This window comes from Lycium ferocissimum, chromosome 1, assembly GCF_029784015.1.
Source record: "Lycium ferocissimum isolate CSIRO_LF1 chromosome 1, AGI_CSIRO_Lferr_CH_V1, whole genome shotgun sequence".
Taxonomy (NCBI): Eukaryota; Viridiplantae; Streptophyta; class Magnoliopsida; order Solanales; family Solanaceae; genus Lycium; species Lycium ferocissimum.
In genome coordinates, this window is record NC_081342.1 from 55,355,324 (window position 1) to 55,373,512 (window position 18,189).

The window sequence follows — 18,189 nt, forward strand, 5'->3', positions numbered from 1 at the left end:
TGTGATATGATCCAACAAGCGAGTAAGCGAGTTTCCATATTACTCTACTCTTAGAAGTATTAGGAGTACTTCAGTCTTTGATGTTCATTTACCCCATTTATGAGTAATCCTTCTATTCATGGGTCCCGGCCTTTTATGTAGCCGATTCGTTCATACGGTTTATTCATGCATACATTCATTATATATTTATGTACATTGACCGTGACTAGAAGGCGTTATATAAGATATATATCGGGCGTTATATACGCATTACTACTATGATGATGATATTGATTATGGCCACAGAGGAGCCAATATGATATGACGAGATGCCATAGAGGCTTACAGGCGTTATATACGCACATACATCAGGCGTTATATACGCACGCATATCAGGCGTTATATACGCACGCATATCAGGCGTTATATACGCACTCATATAGATGCACGACCATCATTGATAGGTATGAGCATGCATATTATGTGCCCACAGAGGCATTGTTAGTTAACACATATTTTTTGCAGGTTTAGGCAGATACTAGTTCATACAAGTACATGCAGTCAGTCATTTCAGTTTATGAGTTCAGATCTTATCCACAATTCTTATGTCTATATATATATATATATATATATATATATATATGTTGTTCTTATGCCTTACATACTCGGTACATTATTTTGTGCCGACTCCCCGTTGCTCGGGGGTTGCGTTCATGCCGCGGTACGGGGAGACGACGGGTGGTCCCGACAGTAGGACCTCAGATGCTAACGCGGCGGTCGATGCGCTCAATTTGATCTTGGAGCTACGTAGTTTTGGTATGCCCTTTTTTTGGATGTGTATACATATGGGTATGACGGGGCCCTGTCCCGTCCTTTTGCGAAATTTGTTCCGGTAGAGGTCTCGTAGACAAACAGTATGTAGTAGTCGGATGATGTAGCCTTGTCGGCTTCTATTCTTTGTGTATAGTATATGTAGCAGCCTAGATGACTTGCACTGTTCTTCCGGATGTGGTGTATATATATATATATATATATATATATATATATATATATATATATATATATAGATTGTACAGAGTTCTGATGTTTCCCTCTTATGAGATCAGTTTATGCCATTTATGGGCCTTTGATGTTCAGTATGTCTCAGATAAGTGTTTAAGGGTGTTTGGTCGCTAGAGGTCAAACTCCCGTCACGACTCATCGGTTTGGGTCGTGAAAACAAGAAACCAAGAAAAACAAGTGGTGGTTTCTAAAGTCATGGAGATCATGGGGACACCAAGTGAAACTCCTAAAATAGTCACTTATAACATTAGAAATCCCAATGAACGGCAAGTGGTCATCAAACCAGAAGAATGGAAAACTGCCAGTAGTATGAAGAAAAGGAGATCACAAGGAAAAGAAAGGAATGATACTGAGATAGGAGAAGGAAGCAATGCAAAGGGGGAAAAACAAGGATAAAATTGACCCATACCATCCAGTCTCAAGAAATAAAGACAAAGTTGTTGAAATAGGTGCACAACAACAAAACTTTGGAAAGGAAAAGAATGAGAAAGAAAATCCTCCTGATGAATGGGCAGAAGAGGACTCTATTGAGGAAGATACTTCACAAGAGTCATCAGTAGGATCTATGGAAGAAGAGGAAGAACAACAGGACATCTGCACCAGCAAAAATACCAATTGGAAAAAGGTGAACAAAGGGGATGTTGATACAAGAAATGATCATGAATTTATGGCACCAAACAAGAAACATGCTGATTCACATGATCAAAAAGCTCCTCTCACCGGGAGACAGAAGAAAATTCTACAAAAACCTTCCAATAAGAACGTTAATGAAGAAGGTTCTTAATTGAAACATTAGTGGCATAAATTCCCAAGTAGCTACTGAAAGATTAAAAGGTCTTATCAAAAAACCTCTTTTGTTGCAATTCAGGAACCTTTTATCAACGAGGAAAACATTGAAAATTATAGACAAAACCTTGGTATGCAAGGATGCTTTGTTAACAGTAGCAGTAAAATCTGGATATCTTGGAGCTCTGATTTTAAGTGTAATGTGTATGCCAATGATGATCAGATGCTTTTGCAGATTCTTCGTAACAAGGTCAATATTGAATTCCTCATATATATGGAATATGCAAAAACTAGATCTGTTGATAGAGTCCAATTATGGGAACACATGCGGGCTATTACATCTACTATCAATCAACCTTGAATTATCTGTGGTGATTTTAACTGCGTACTAGATCCACATGAGAAGGTAGGAGGCACACCACATAAACTGAGCAAGAACATGGATTTTGTTGAGTGTTTAACTGACTGCGAGCTCTCAAATATGGGTTAGAGTGGTAATGCTTTTACTTGATGTAATAAAAGGAAGGAAGATATCATAATATGGAAGAGATTGAATAGGATGGTAGCTAATGATGAGTTGGGATCCCTGTTCATTTCTATTTATGTCTAACACTTGGCTAGAATGAGCTCTGATCACTGTCCTTTACTTATAACTCTACAAGAATCAAGCTACCGATAATATTAGGTATTTCAAGTTCTTGAACTTCTGTGCTGACCAGGAGCATTTCCAGGATATAGTAAAGGCTCAATGGAATCAACATGTTGAGGGAAATATATTTTGGACAGTCCAGCAAAAAAAGAAAAGGGTGAGCAAGGCTCTTAGTGATTGGTCCAAAAACAAAATAGGTGACCTTTTCATCAAAAAATAATTAGTTGGAGAAGCAGGTGATGGATTGTGAAGAAAAATACCTGAATACATTAGAGTAGAATGATAGAATGAGCATGAACAAAGCAAAGGCTGACTTGGTCCTACATCTTAAATTGTTGATGCCTTTTGGAGACAAAAAGCACATCTTAAATGGAAGATAGAAGGTGATGAAAATACTAAATATTTTCATTCAGTGTTCAGAGGAAGGGGACATCATATGAAGATCCTATAATCAATAATGGGAATGATTGGCCAGAGGAAGAGGATGACATTGCTAGAGCTGTTGTGGACTTTTATCACGATCTCTTCTCCCAAAGCCATACATACATTGATCTTAGTGTATTAGACTATATTCCTAAGTCTTTTAGAATTGAGGACAATCAGATGCTTATAGGATATATATCCAATGATGAAGTTAAAGATGACATGTTTGACATTGACACCAATAGTTCTACAGGTCTAGATAGTTTCTCTAGTATGTTTTTTCAGAAGTGTTGGGACACCATTGAACAAGATATGATCAATATGGTGAAACCTATTCTTAAGGGTCAACCCATGCCAAAACACTTCACTAGTACCGGTCTTGTTTTGATTTCAAAGGTGCATCACCAACCTACCACACATTCACAACCATGCCACTCAAATAGGCCTATTCAGGCTTTGGTTAACATGACCATTTTCAAAATCACATTTCAAACAACATTGAGTCAATCCTTACGAAACCCATGCTAATAATCAAGATTTTTTGTTTACAACACCAACAAAAAACCTTCTCAAGAACAATCTTACTTTCATAAATATATGACTCAAAGACTCCACTCAAACAAAACAATCATGCTACTTAACCGAGAATCCAACACTTCACCAATCTATTGCCAGCTATGTGTCCTCACTGAAAGAGAATTGTCCATATATATCTCACATGAATAAAATAATTTTATTTCAATGGACATGAAATCAACAAATTACGCTCACTCTCATAAAGAACATCACATGTCAAACACGACGAACCATAAGTTTGCCCGTAGTGTAACCGCTTCACTAATATAAGTATGTTGAACATAGGATCAAGTAGGACTTAAGGGGTTATAACGTAGGCTAAGGGATGGGTAGGAAATATTTGGATAATAGTGATCCTCCCTAAGTACTTTAATACATACAACACAATCGTTTCACACAACTTTCTTCGTCAACCAATTTCTACAACCAACCAATCCTCCCAAATCAAAACCTAATTTATTTCTTTATATTTAAGCACCACATTTTTGACAACACAAGTTAGATGGGGAACTTTTATTTGGTGATAATCAACCATTTTTTTTCTTTTTCTTTTTAGTTTCAGTATTTTTTCATTTTCTTTTTCGATTACCAACTAATAAGCGAAATTGCTTTTCCTTAGGTGCACCAATAGACTTCACTAGATTTCAACCAACAAGTACTCTCCTCTTTTTTCACATCCCAACTCCAATAATATCAATTTATCATTAAAGTGCCCAAGGAGTATTATGGATCAAGATTAGGCCAATTAGAACAAAAGGGTATGGACTTATCGACTGCTATCAAAGAAAAGGCTAAAGGATCACTAGGGTAATATGTACATGTTGGTAGGACAAGTTAAAATTTAGGCTAACAAAGAAATGCCTCTATCACTTCCTAAGTCACAACACACTTCATTTCGTTTTACGAACACACAGGGCAAGTTCTAGACATCTATACAAGGCATGTATTATACACAATTATCCTTACACACACATGGCACATAATCAATGCAAAAAGGATCCACATCGTCCCTCGAATCAAGCAACAACATATCAATCATACCAAATGGGTCATACATGAGCTAACAAAATATGATTGAAGTGTTTCGAGAAAGGTTATTTGTTTTCAAGGCATGCTTTCAAATCAAAATCAAGAATCGCTCACATTGCCAATATTTCACCTAACCCGAGTACCTAGCATTTGAATGGTATTAAAGGCTTGAATTCTTCTCCTATGGACTAAAAACAAACGAAAATTACATAGATGCCTTATGCCACTACTGAGGATCTAATAAAACTAGAAAGCAAAATCTTTTTGACTTTTTCAATGTTTTCAGTTTTTTTTTTCTTATTATGAGGTTAACTACTAATCAAAAGAACAAAAAAACTAGAATCTTAATCCTAAAAGTAAGAAAAGAAAGTAAAAGAAAAAAATCCTACAAAGATAAGCATCCTATCTTGAGATGTACCTCCCACCACACTTAATTTCATGCAGTGCCCTCAATGCATATGAAAAATAAAAATAGAGTAAGACGAGAAATACTACCTGGGCCAACTAGGGCATAGTCATCTTCCTCTGCTTCATCATCAGCCTTGATAACAGATGGCTCGACTTCATCATCTTCCTCATCCTTGTCGCCCTGAGTATTTGACTACACTTCCACCTCTGCTTCTGCATCGGCCGTCATAAGATAGGCCGAGTTCATATCTTTATCGGTAGGCAATTAGGCTTCCTTCCCGAGAAGTATTCGCGAGTACACTGTATGTGGTGCTTCTGCATAGACACTCGAGAAGTCTATATGGAAATGCTCAGCCTGCAACACTGCTATCTTGTGCATTTGGGCTATCAATGTGGATTGTGCTGACCTCTCCTCAGCTAGAGTGAGATTGTGCTTGGTGGTTTGCTCTGGGGCATTGACCTTGGAGAAGTTAATCACGCTATCAGGTGAAGGAAGCACTCTATCACGAGGGTCAACCACCCTCTCATTAATCCTCTTCTAGTATGATGTGAGTATGTTGCCAAAGCTTAACCTATGAGACTTGCCCTCCCTCACTCGCTTCATCTCTTGGATCATCTAATACCCAATGTTTAGGGGTTTCCCCGTCATGAGAAAGTAGACAATACACACCATGTCCTTCTGCACACCCTGTAGTTCAACAACCTCAACCATACACGTTCCTCCCTCTGAAAGTTTCTCATTCCAAGCTCTTGTGCCTTTTGTACTTGTCATTATACCAGGCCCATTTGGCCTTAGAATCAGGCCCACACATTGTCTCTCTAATTTCTTTATAGTCGACCCCGGATAAATCCTACCAATGGCTCAATCGGATGATCTAGGACGCCAAGTGTTGCACACAAAGTAGATGCCAGCAAAAGCACCCATTCGGCCGGAATGAAGAGGGACAACTGCTCCTCATCTAAATGTTCCGCCCTAAAATTGGCATATATCTCCAAAATAAGATCGATGTTCATTGGACTCTGCTGGTCAAAGACTGACTTCCATCCCATGTCGATGATTTGTTTGTATATGTCCCTGAAATTTCAACGGGACTGATTGACCGTGCGTTCATAGATGTACCCTTCCGAGAGGTCAAAAGTGTCATATCATTCGTTCGCGTGACCACCATCTCGGATGAATTGAGGGAGAGGCCTTGAAGACGAAGCCAAGGAATAGAAGTGGTTGGGTTCTTACCTACTCCAGACTTGGTTCCTTTTTTATTATTATTGGAGGGTTTCTAGAACGCTCTCTCTTTGTGCCTTGGGAGGAGAAGGCAACGACTTTGCATTTGCTTTTTGGATTAACCATTGTGCCTGCAACAACAAAGCATTCTAAACAATAAGTAACAATTCAATAACCAAATAGGGTAGTGGAATGACCCCACACTTAGTTCTATTACATGTACTTGTGTTTGGAGTACTTGACTTCTTAAATTCGGGCACTAATTGTGGTTATTTCTTCTTTTGGTGCTCATTCGGGGTAAACTAACCCCACACTTATTTCAAACTACTTAAAACGAAGAAGTTAACTCATTCTATGCTAGTATAAAAAGAAAACAATACAAAAATAAGAGATCATATTTTAAGGCTTGGGTTGTGGTGTGTTATCAATTTCCTCCAAAACCCTTGAATTTCTAGCTCAAATTGATGCCCAAAGGTTCTTATGATTGTTTAATGCTACATTGCTACTCAAGACTTTACAATTGCACACAAAACTTGGTTCAAGCATTTTATCGAACACCTTGTAAGCATAGAATCTTCCCTTTGAATTTGACAACAATGGTGGGTTGTGAAACCCTCCTTTTACAATGGGAGTCACTTTCTAACCCTAAGCATCATAAATAAACAAACAATACCAATCCCCATCTCAATTTCGCCCAAACGTATAACATTAGGATTTTCAACCTTCATAACTTCAAGAACGATGGAAAAAGGGGAAGGGATTTCATGAATGGAGGACGAGAGTCACTTACCTTGTGATGTTATGAGGTGATTGACACAAGTTCTTGGGTGTTTATTGGGATTAAAATGAGAGTTAGGGAGAGGCTTTTTATTTTTATTTTTTTGTTTTTTTTAGTGAGAGCTGTTTGGTATTTTAAACTTATGAAGTAATGGCGAGGGTTATGTGCCTTTTAACTTAGAAAATATTTTTTTTGAACTGGGTCGATCCCCGCGCTGGATGTGCATCGCGCAAGCACCGCGGGGTTACCAATTTTCTGACACTCAGAGAACTTAGGCGATGCTTGCGCGTCGCACAGGTATCGCTCAAATGTACCCTCTCTGAACTCACACTTCAGTCACTCAGAGCACCATACTCGCTGTTTGTGCGACGCACAAGCAGCTCTCAAACAAACCTAGAGTTTTATTATTTTTCACTCGTTTTGCGTTCTCGCTCCTTCCCTAGCCCTGCAACATGAACAAACATGGACTATAAGCACGAAAAGTTGGGTTGCCTCCACACAAGCTCATTAGTTAAGGTTGTGGCATGACATCTTTTTGTGTTTTTCTTCTTTTCTCGTCATTTTTTTGTTCTTTTCCTTATGCTAATTTTACAAACACGGGTTGCCTCCCGAGAAGCGCTTGATTTAACATCGAGCCACGATGCATGCTCTTTCAAGCCTCTTCAAGATCCACGGAGGTCCTCGCGCGATCAATGACCTCTCCAAAATACTGTTTCACTCGCTGCCCATTCACTAAGAAGGTCTCGCCAGAGTTTAGTGGTTTCAGCTCAACCGCTCCATGTGTTGGCACACGAACTATCTCTAATAGTCTAGACTACTTGCTCTTCAACTTTCCACCGAGCACCTTGAGCCTTGAATTATACAGTAACGCTAACTGCCCAAGCTCAAACTTGCGGTGTTGAATGTGCTTGTCGTGTAGTCTCTTAGTCCATTGATTGTAGAGTTTTGCATTCTCATATGTATGAAATCGAAACTCATCAAGTTCATGTAGTTGCAACTTCCGCTTTTCGCCTGCTGTTTCCATGTCCAAATTCAGCTTCTTGATCGCCCAATATTCTCTATGCTTAAGCTTAACAAGGAGATGACATGCCTTACCGAGAACCAACCTACATGGAGAGGTTTCAATAGAAGTTTTTTAGGCATTTCTATAGGCCCAAAGAGCGTCATCAAGTTTCGGGACCAAACCTTCTTGTTTATGTGTACAGTCTTCTCCAGAATTCACTTAATCTTATGATTTGATACCTCCACATGGCCACTGATCTGAGGGTGATATGAAGTTGCCACCTTGTGTTTTACCCCATACTTAGCCAATAACTTATCAAAAAGCCTGTCGCAGAAGTGCGCACCTTGATCACTGATAATAGCCCTCGGGGTCTCGAAACGTGTGAAGATGTTCTTTTTCAAGAATCTAGCCACCACATTAGCATCATTGGTTGGGAGTGGAATCCCACTTTGACACGTAATCGACCGCGATAACAATGTACTTGTTCCCCTTGGATGGAATGAAGGGTCCCATGAAATCTATACCCCAGCAATCGAACACCTCAATCTCCAAGATACTATTCAATGGCATTTCATGGCACTTTGAGATGTTCCCCGTTCTTTGAAAATTGTAACACTTTCTTACGAAAGCATGAGCATTTTTAAACAATGTTGGCCATTAGAAACCTGACTGAAGTACCTTAACTACTATTCTGTTACTGCTATGATGGCCCCCATAAGGTGACGAGTGATAACTCTCAAGAATTGCATGCACTTCCTTTGTTGGGACACATCTTCGCACCAATTGATCTAGGCTGATTTTGTAAAGATATGGCTTGTCCTAAATATAGAATCTACTATCATGCAGGAGCCGCTTCTTTCTCTCGTGATTAACAAAGGCATGTACACTTCACTTACCAGATAATTCACCATATCTACATACCAAGGTAGTTCTGCTGATTGACGAGCAAAAAGTTGCTCATCTGGGAAGGTCTCCTTAATCACCACAACTTCATCAACAAGCTCTTGATCTCCAAGTCTCAATATGTGATCTGCTACTTAGTGCTTTGTGCCCTTTCAATCAAGAATTTTGATATCAAACTCTTGCAGCTATAACACTGAATGAATGAGTCTCGGCTTTGCATCTTTCTTTGTGAACAAATAACGAGCAATAGTGTGATCAGTATGCACTAACGCCTTTGTCCCCACCAAGTAAGATCTGAATTTGTCAAAGGCGTAGACCACTGCCAATAACTCATTCTCCGTAACTGTATAGTTCATCTGGGCTGCATCAAGTGTTTTGCTGGCCTAATAAATGGGATCAAAAGATCTTGTCTCTTTTCTACCTGAGAACAGCCCCTAAAGAAAAATCACTCGCATCACACATCAAAATAAATGGCAGAGTCCAATCGGGTGCGATGATGATAGACGTAGTTACTAACCCAACTTGAGCTCGTCCAAACCCTTCAGAAAGGCTTCATTGAACATGAACTTCATATCTTTATCAAGCAACTTACACATCAAATTCGCGATCTTTGAGAAGTCCTTGATGAACCGCCGATAGAAACTTGCATGCCCAAGAAAACTGCACACCCCTCTAACAAATATAGGAGGTGGCAATTTCTCGATTGCTTCTATTTTATCCCTGTCGACTTCAATGCCTCTTCTTGACACCTTATGTCCAAGAACAATGCCTTCTCAAACAATGAAATGGAATTTTTCCCATTTAAGTACCACATTCGTCTCTTCACATCGAGCTAACACCGCATCAAGATACCGTAAACTTTCATCAAAAGAACCACCAAAGACCGAGAAATCGTCCATGAATACTTTTATAAAATTTTCCACCATATCAGTTAAAACAACCATCATACATCTCTTGAAAGTATTTGGAGCATTGCATAATCCAAAGGGCATCGTTCGAAATGAGAAAGTGCCATAAGGACAAGTGAAAATAGTCTTCTCTTCATCTTTAGGTGCTATCATGATCTGGTTGTAACCTTAATATCCATCCAGGAAATAATAATAGTCGCACCCCGCTAATTGATCCAACATCTGATCCATAAAGGGCAGAGGAAAGTGATTTTTTCTAGTTACAGTGTTTAACTTCCGATAATCAATGCAAATCCGCCAACTAGTGATCGTTTTCTAGGGTAGCAGTTCATATATTTTGTTTTTCACTATGGTTATGCCCCCTTTTGTCGGGAAACATTAAACAGGACTCGCCCATTTGCTGTCTGAGATGGGTTAAACAATGCATGCGTCAAACCATTTAATCACTTCTTTCTTCACCACCTCTTTCATGATGGGTTCAGTCATCTATGATTTTCAACACTGGATTGCTATCCTCCTCCATCAATATCTTGTGCATACAAAATGAGTTGTTGATCCCGCAAATGTCAGCTATAGTCCATCCTAGAGCTCAGATCATGTCTCTTAATTCCTCGCAACACATGTTCAACCTGCATATCAAACAAAAAGGCAGAGAGCATTACGGGCAATGTGTTACCACTGCCTAGAGAGTATTATAGGAAATGTGTTACCACTGCCCAAAAAAGCATAACGTAAATGAGAAGGTTAGGGTTTCAGCTCAAGAACCGGGGCCTCCTCAATGGAAAGTTTTGGCTTCTTCCAAGATTTCATTCTCTCTCAATCTTCAAACGTCTTATTGGCATGTACATAGGCACAAGAAGTGTCAAGAATGTGAAGACACTCCTCGACTGCCTCATTTTCCATTAAATCCTCATCATATACCAACTCTATCTCCAAGAGATCTCTAAAATCCAAAAAGTTATCTAGCTCTGCAATTGTTAGCTACAGTTCTATCACTATTATCATCTTTAATTCCTCATAATGGGGAGGCAACTTAGTAGCTTTGAACACGTCAAAAGTAGCTTATCACTTATTTACCGTTATGAACATCTTCCCATCTATATTACCCTGATGACTGCATCAACAGTAGCTAAGAATCCCCTCCCATAATAAGAGATACATTCTTGTCGGCTTCATAATCAAGAATGATGAAGTCAACTAGTAGGATAAATGGACCCACTTTCAACATCTTCAATTATACCAACAGGGTATGCCGGAGATCTATATGCCAATTGCGAAGTGACTGTTATTGGTCTCGGGTCACCCAATCCCAACTTCTGGAACACAGAGGTGGGCATCAGATTAATACTAGCACCCAAATCACACAATGCTAGCCCAACCTCCATGTTATCAATAGCGATCGAGATGGTGAAACTGCCCCAATTTTTTAGCTTTGGTGGAATCTTGCTCCTCACTCTGCAACTAAACTCTTCAATAAGCGCTACAGTCTCGATATCTATCACACATCTTTTGTTTGCATCAACATCTTTGATGTACTTAGCATATTTCAGAACCTCTTGCAAGAGCTCCACCAAAGGGATGTTGATGTGTACCTGTTTCAAGATCTCAAGGAATTTCTTACAACCCAAAGCTACCTTTTGCTTCTATAGTATTTTCGAAAACGGTGGTTGTGGCCTATATGCCACTAACTCTAACTGCTCTGCAACATTATTAGTAATCTTTTGTTCAGTTTCTGTCCTCTTAGCAAGAATCAGCTCAGCATTCACCTTCTTGTTCTTTGGAGTAACTTCTTCCAATTGTCTACCATTCCTCATAGAGACAGCATGAAGTTGTTCTTTCGAATTCTTTTTGATATTGCTTGGAAGAGCACCATGTGGTCTAATAGTTTGAGAAACTACCATATGTCCCATCTGACATTCTAGCTCATGGATGGATTTTTGCATTTCATTGATCACCTGTTGCTGCTATTGAGAGATCTGCTAGTTCTGAGACATCCATTGCTTTATTGTTTCCTCCAAAGAGTAACTCACATGCTGCCCTTGAGGCTTTTGATAATTGTTCTGATAATTCGAATTGTATTTGCTTCCAAACTGATGTCCGCCATCCTAATTTTGGTGTCCCATGTATAGATTGATTATGGGTTAGATGGATTTGAAGGACAATTTGCAAATAGATGTTCTCTGCCACAATCATCGCAATGTGCTTGTACTTGATGAACTTGTTGCACCTAATTACCGAATGGAGCATTGGTCAGCCTGTTAACAAAGATGAAAAAGTTGACCAAGGTCTGCTCGAATTGCAGTAATATCATCTACATAAAGCACTCCAGCAGCTTTCTGTGTTACCCCTAAGTGACTTGGTTCTGAGTACTCTTGACTACCTTGAGACATAAGATCCAAAAGATCTTCTATCTCATCATATGTTTTAGTCAAGATTTGGTCCCCAAATTTGAAGCATTCAATAATGCTCTAGAGTCATGCCTCAGCCCCTCCCCAAAGTAGTATCCGATGATCTCCTTTGGTTGCATATGATGTGGACAGTCTATCAAGTAGCCCTTGTACCTCTCCCATGCTTGTGGCAAAGATTCAGAATCTTTCTGAGTGAAATTAGCAATTTTCCCTCTTAGCTCCTTCATCTTCCTAGATGAGAAGAAATTTTTGATGAACTTGCCTGACAACATTTGCCAAGAGGTAATAGACCCGGAAGGCAGATTCTGCAGCCACTCCTTTGCTTCGCCAATCAATGAGAATGGAAATAGTGCCATCTTCACATAGTCGTCGGAGACATCCTTATAGTGAAAATTCTCGCTCAGCTCGACAAACGTCCTCAAGTGCTTATGTGGGTTTTCATGAGGTTTACCCTCATACTGGCACGTATTTTGCACCAGCTACACTATTTCTTCTTTCAGCTCAAAGTTTTCATCGATATTAGGCTTGACAATAGCCTTAGCAATATTCACTAGACTGGGTCTAGCAAAATTGTACCTTGGAAATCGATTTTGTTGGGCCATCTCAGCAACTCTTTCAACTGCCTTGTTTTCGACTTCAGTGTTGTCAAAAAAAGCAAGAGCACGCCCATCTTCTACCAGCTTTTTCTGCTTGTGTAACGTCCTTTCAATTTCTGGGTCAAAGATAGATAATGCTTTTCCTTTATTTCGAGTGTCTGGCATAAACGAGAGAAATCCCCTGAGGAGCACTAGTAGACAAGAAACAGAGTAAAAACTTGAATTGAAAAAATAGAATTCAAACAACAAAAATAGTACATTTTTCTAAGTCCCCGACAACGGGCCAAAAACTTGTTGCTCCCAAACGCATACGCAAGTATATGTTGTAGTATAAGTAATATAGGATTTAAGTCCAGATATCGTACCCACAGAGACTTATACTTTCTACTATTTACCAATTCAAATTCAATCGTAACTATTAAAGAGAGTAAAATCAAGATGTTTGGTGTAACTAAAGTATTAATTGAAAGAAACTAATAAAAATGAAGACTTTGTGATTGAGATGACTAGGAAAAAGACTATAAGGTTTATCAGATGAGAAAGAGTTTCAGGGTCATGGCTTTCGACAATCCAGTTAAGTCTTCTGACAATTCTCCTTATTTTATTTTCTAGGTTACTAGTTTACGAGTTAATATTTACTTTATGAGTATCTCTCAAATTGCTCACAAGTCTATTCAAGTTACTCTAACGTGTATATCTATATGATCGCTAGAAAATAACAAGAACGCATTTGATTCTCCATAACCAACTAAGCAAGGCTAAGGGTATATCACTATCCTCAATAGCGAAACGATTACCCTAAGGTGAATACAAACAAGCCCTATTTATTCTTATTACGCATGCAAATTCCCTTTCTCAAGTTCAATTTACACACCACAGATAGTGTTTAACTAGTGATCAAGTAATTAAACAGTTAAGCACAAGAATAGATAAGCAACCGATGGAAACTCAATAGATAAACATTGTCATCAAACCAACTATTATGTCTTCACCACAACCCTAGAATTAGAGAGTTTAGCTACTCATGGTTCACGAAGAGAAACAAGAATTCATGAATAACATAGGGTTTTGTGACTAAAATTAAGAAGAAAAGAAATAAACCTAAGAACGATGGTTACACTGCTCAAGAATATGTCCCCGCCGTCGTTTACAATGTAAAAACCTCGATTTATAGTCTAGGTTAAAGTCTGTGATAATAAAAACCAAATCCCGATCAAATCGAGAAATAAAGGCCGAAGATGCAATGAAGTAAAAAAACGCAACGCGAGCCCATCGCGGTGTAACTTTGCCTAATAACAAAAAGACTTGGTCAGAGAGTGCATCTCTGTGCGCTGCTTACGTGATGCGCACCCATCGCTTGCCTTCAGTGACCCGTTTTTCGTTCTAAGTATTGCACGCTCCTCTCATCATCTTGTTCGAGTGCAATAAGTGCCCATTTCACTCAAAATTGCTCGGATTTCCTTCATTCTACCTCATTGTACCTAAACACAAACATAGCAACATAAGCTCAAATACAACAATTTCATTATAAATAATGCGATTAAAGTACTAAGAATTAGAGGGAAAGTGGCGTGACATATAGATATTTGTGCCAAGTATCACTTTTCTTTGGTGATAACTAGATCTCTTAATAGTTCTTTGGTACAAAAGGCTTTCATAATCAACCTTAAAAAATAGTTTCCTATATCGGGATAAAATTAGCTGGCGACTATATTAGTCACCAATGAAAAACCAAGTCATGTGAAGCTTTTCTATGCATGTTTGAAAGACAAGCGTAACATACAATACTTTGCTTTTAAAAACTGAGCCCAAATAGAGGGTTCATTCCTTAATCTCCACCACCTCTTGGCAGAGAAGGTATTACAGATATCAGACAAACTTTTAAAACCAAGTCCTCCCTCTTTAGGAAAGCACATGTTCTCCTAAGAAGCCCAATGATAACTATTCTTACCATTTTTCTAGCCCCAAAAGAAGCTGGCAAACTGCATTTCAATCTCATAAATAATAGTCACAGGAGGCATCAAAGCAACAAAAATATGTAAAGTCTAAGATTGCTGAATATGCTTAATAATGACAGCCTTCCCTCTAGGAGAAAGCTGTTTGCCTTGCCAACTGAAATCTTGTTAATAATCCTTTTGAAAATGTCAGAGAAATAAAATATTTCCTTTCTACCACTAGATATGACAACCCTTATAATTAAAAGGAAAGGAGGATTGATTGTAACTTTGTCCAATTTTTTTTTTTTTTTTTTTTTTTTTTTTTTTATCTTTCTATTCGGTAATCTTGTCCAATCAACCTTGCTATGGGTTAAGAAATAACTTTTATCCTTGTTAATATCGTGTCCTGAGGCAAGTTGATACTCTTTCAAAAGTGACATGATCAATTTGATGGAACTTTTATCCCCAGGAGTAAAACAAAAAAGCTAAATCATCAACATAACTGAGATGATTAATTTGAGGGCCCTTCTTATGCGTAGAAAAATCGGTGAACTTATCATTAAAATGCAAATAATTCAAAGCTCTAGACAAAGTTTCTGTCACGATCCAAATACATCGTGATGGCACCCACGCTAACCCCCCGGCGGGCGAACCATCCTCTTATCCAATTAATTATTCAATTATCCAAAATAGCTTAAATAACAAGAGTTGCCTCGGGCTAGACCTCTTAGATCTGGTCAAGAGTTGCCTCGGGCTAGATATGAGGTCTAGATGACAGTCTTGGAACGCAATTTGCACTCAAAAAGGGTGTAGCAAGATAGTCTCAGTAAAAATACTATGTACAGGTAGATATCAATTTGATGGAACTTTTATCCCCAGGAGTAAAACAAAAAAGCTAAATCATCAACATAAGCCGAGATGATTAATTTGAGGGCCCTTCTTACGCGTAGAAAAATCGGTGAACTTATCATTAAAATGCAAATAATTCAAAGCTCTAGACAAAGTTTCTGTCACGATCCAAATACGTCGTGATGGCACCCACGCTAACCCCCCTGGTGGGTGAACCATCCTCTTATCCAATTAATCATTCAATTATCCAAAATAGCTTAAATAACAAGAGTTGCCTCTTGCTACACCCCTTAGATCTGGTCAAGAGTTGCCTCGGGCTAGATATGAGGTCTAGATGACGGTCTTGGAACGCAATTTGCACTCAAAAAGGGTGTAGGAAGATAGTCTCAGTAAAAACACTATGTACCGGTAGATATCATAGGACGACTAAGATTAGCTCATGCATACATTCATAAAATCAACAAGTTAGACAGATTGGCACAACAACAACAACCAAACAGCTCAATCATAGGAATAAGATGATGTCCACTGCAATGCAACCAATGATAGGTAACATAACCGTACACACATGCTAAAGGCCTTGTTCGCACGATAGTCATGACCCGTGGGGACCCGTGGTGTCCATGTACTACTCGCTCCAGAATCGACCTCGGATCAAGAGTCCACATCTAGGCCACATCCTAAACCCCTGTCAAATGTGCCTTATATATATGTACGTATACCAAATGAATCTCAAGATATGGTTCAAGTCTAGAACCCCAATATGAAACCAACTCAATATAAGCATGATCAATCAATGAAATCAAATGCAAATGAGAGTACAAGTCACAATGCCATAAGCCGTAGCAAGACTTAGATAAATCAGCTCAACAATAGAATGAATCATACAAACTATCTCAATCAACACAAGAGTATATGTCAGCCCTTTCCTTCCAAAAACACAACAAATACACCTCATGGTTCAATACATAAAGTAACGGTGACGAGCCCACATAATCTGAAATCAATACCAACCCAAGAGCATATCCAACCCAACATCGTGTCCGGATACCTACTCATGCTTTCTTCCGTCAATTCTACTATATATACATTTCACTTATCAAAGTTTAATTCAAATAAGCCGTAACCTATCTCGAATGCATAACTGGAGCCACGAACTACTCTAACAGAGCCTTCTCTTTACGAAGTGCCTCGGAATGCTCAAAGTCTAACAAATAGTAATGCTAAGTAAGCAATAAACCAACTAATTGGAAGAAGAAACAATTTGGAGAGAAAATGCCCAAAATACCCCTAACGAATCATACGGATAAAAAGAAGCAATTTGGGGGGAAAATGCCCAAAATACCCCTAACGAATCATACGGATAAAATTGAAAATTAAGGGTGAAATTACCCTACCTATAGTCCCAACAATTATAATCCTTAATTACATGGGTTTCTAATCACTTTAGACCCTTCAATTTCATCAATTAGTCAGAACCCTCAATTTGGGTGAAACCCTAATTCTCATGATTAGATTCCTGAACTATAGAGCAATTCAATCCTAGAATGTGTTAATCTACACTTCTAGATGATATAAAGAGTAATTGGAGCAACACTTAATCAATTTGTAAAAACGGTTCATGAAGAATTCCCTAAGTCTCATCGCCCCCATACTAGGATCATAAACTACCTTGGAAATTCAAAGAAGGAGGTAGTAAAGCTAGATAGTAGAATGAAACTTACCCCAATAGATGATTTCTCCCAATATCTTTGAGAATCACCTCTCCTAGCTCTTGGAATTAGGTTTTGCGTGTTTTGGACTAATGATTCGAACTTAGGAAGATAAAATAAGGATCTGGTCCTGTCGATCCGCCGCAGCGGTCACGAGGTCAGACCATTCGCCATGGCGAAAATTCATTAAAGCATAGACCCTCACCATGGCGGTCAAGACCCCGCAGGCGGTCCCGCTATGGCGGCACTAAGCCCGCCATGGCGAACACACCAGAAACCAGAAATATCTGGTTTTTCACAAGTCAATCCCAAACTCTCGACATCAATCCGAGGCCTCCCGTACACAAACCAGATATGCACACACACGTAAAAACAAGCGACGAACTCACTTGTGGCCTCGAAATTCCCAACGGAGGTCCTATTTACCAAGTCAACCCCCAAACGGATAAAATTAAGTTTCCAATCAAGTGCCCAAAATGCAACTAAACGCCTCAGGAACCGAACCATCCACCCCACCAAGTAATAATCGACCCTCCGGACCTCACAGAATCGACGAAAATTTAAAAAAAAAGTCCGTTTACCCAAAAGTCAACTACTGATCAAACTTTTCCATTTAAGAGTTCTAATCTCCCAAGTTTTTCTAGAATCGCATGATATCCTCGGGAATTGGGTCGACAGGGGTAAAATGGTCAAAGTACACGTAACGACCAAACGGGTCGTTACAATTTCAAAAGCAATAATAAACAGAGTAGGAGACAAAGGAACTCCTTGTTTTACACCTCTAATAGATTGAAGAAACCATACCTAGTACCATTAATGGTCACAAAGTACCAATTGTTAGAGAAAAGACTAAAAACCATTTCAATAAATACCTCGGAATATCTCATCGTTCTGAGTACAGAAGTAAGGAACCACCAAGATAATTTATCCTAAGCTTTAGACATATCAAGCTTAATCAAAA

General features: G+C 38.9%; 2 protein-coding genes and 1 non-coding gene across 3 annotated transcripts; 1 reads left to right on the forward strand and 2 right to left on the reverse strand.

The window, feature by feature from the left end:
* Positions 1 to 6,175: 6,175 nt before the first annotated feature.
* LOC132065421 (uncharacterized) lies at positions 6,176 to 9,879 on the reverse strand. Its single transcript, XM_059458826.1, has 7 exons — positions 9,628 to 9,879; positions 9,336 to 9,567; positions 9,060 to 9,179; positions 8,812 to 8,948; positions 8,135 to 8,433; positions 7,757 to 8,018; positions 6,176 to 6,265 (listed from the first exon to the last, which is right to left on the reverse strand). The coding sequence occupies exons 1-7, from the start codon at positions 9,877 to 9,879 to the stop codon at positions 6,176 to 6,178; spliced, it is 1,392 nt and encodes a 463-aa protein (XP_059314809.1).
* Positions 9,880 to 10,292: 413 nt separating this feature from the next.
* On the reverse strand, positions 10,293 to 11,627 carry LOC132065431 (uncharacterized). Its single transcript, XM_059458831.1, has 4 exons — positions 11,409 to 11,627; positions 10,946 to 11,318; positions 10,573 to 10,694; positions 10,293 to 10,355 (listed from the first exon to the last, which is right to left on the reverse strand). The coding sequence occupies exons 1-4, from the start codon at positions 11,625 to 11,627 to the stop codon at positions 10,293 to 10,295; spliced, it is 777 nt and encodes a 258-aa protein (XP_059314814.1).
* A 620-nt stretch (positions 11,628 to 12,247) lies between these two features.
* LOC132031589 (small nucleolar RNA R71) lies at positions 12,248 to 12,355 on the forward strand. The gene has a single exon (XR_009408312.1). It is a non-coding gene; the product is annotated as a small nucleolar RNA R71 (small nucleolar RNA).
* Positions 12,356 to 18,189: the final 5,834 nt, after the last annotated feature.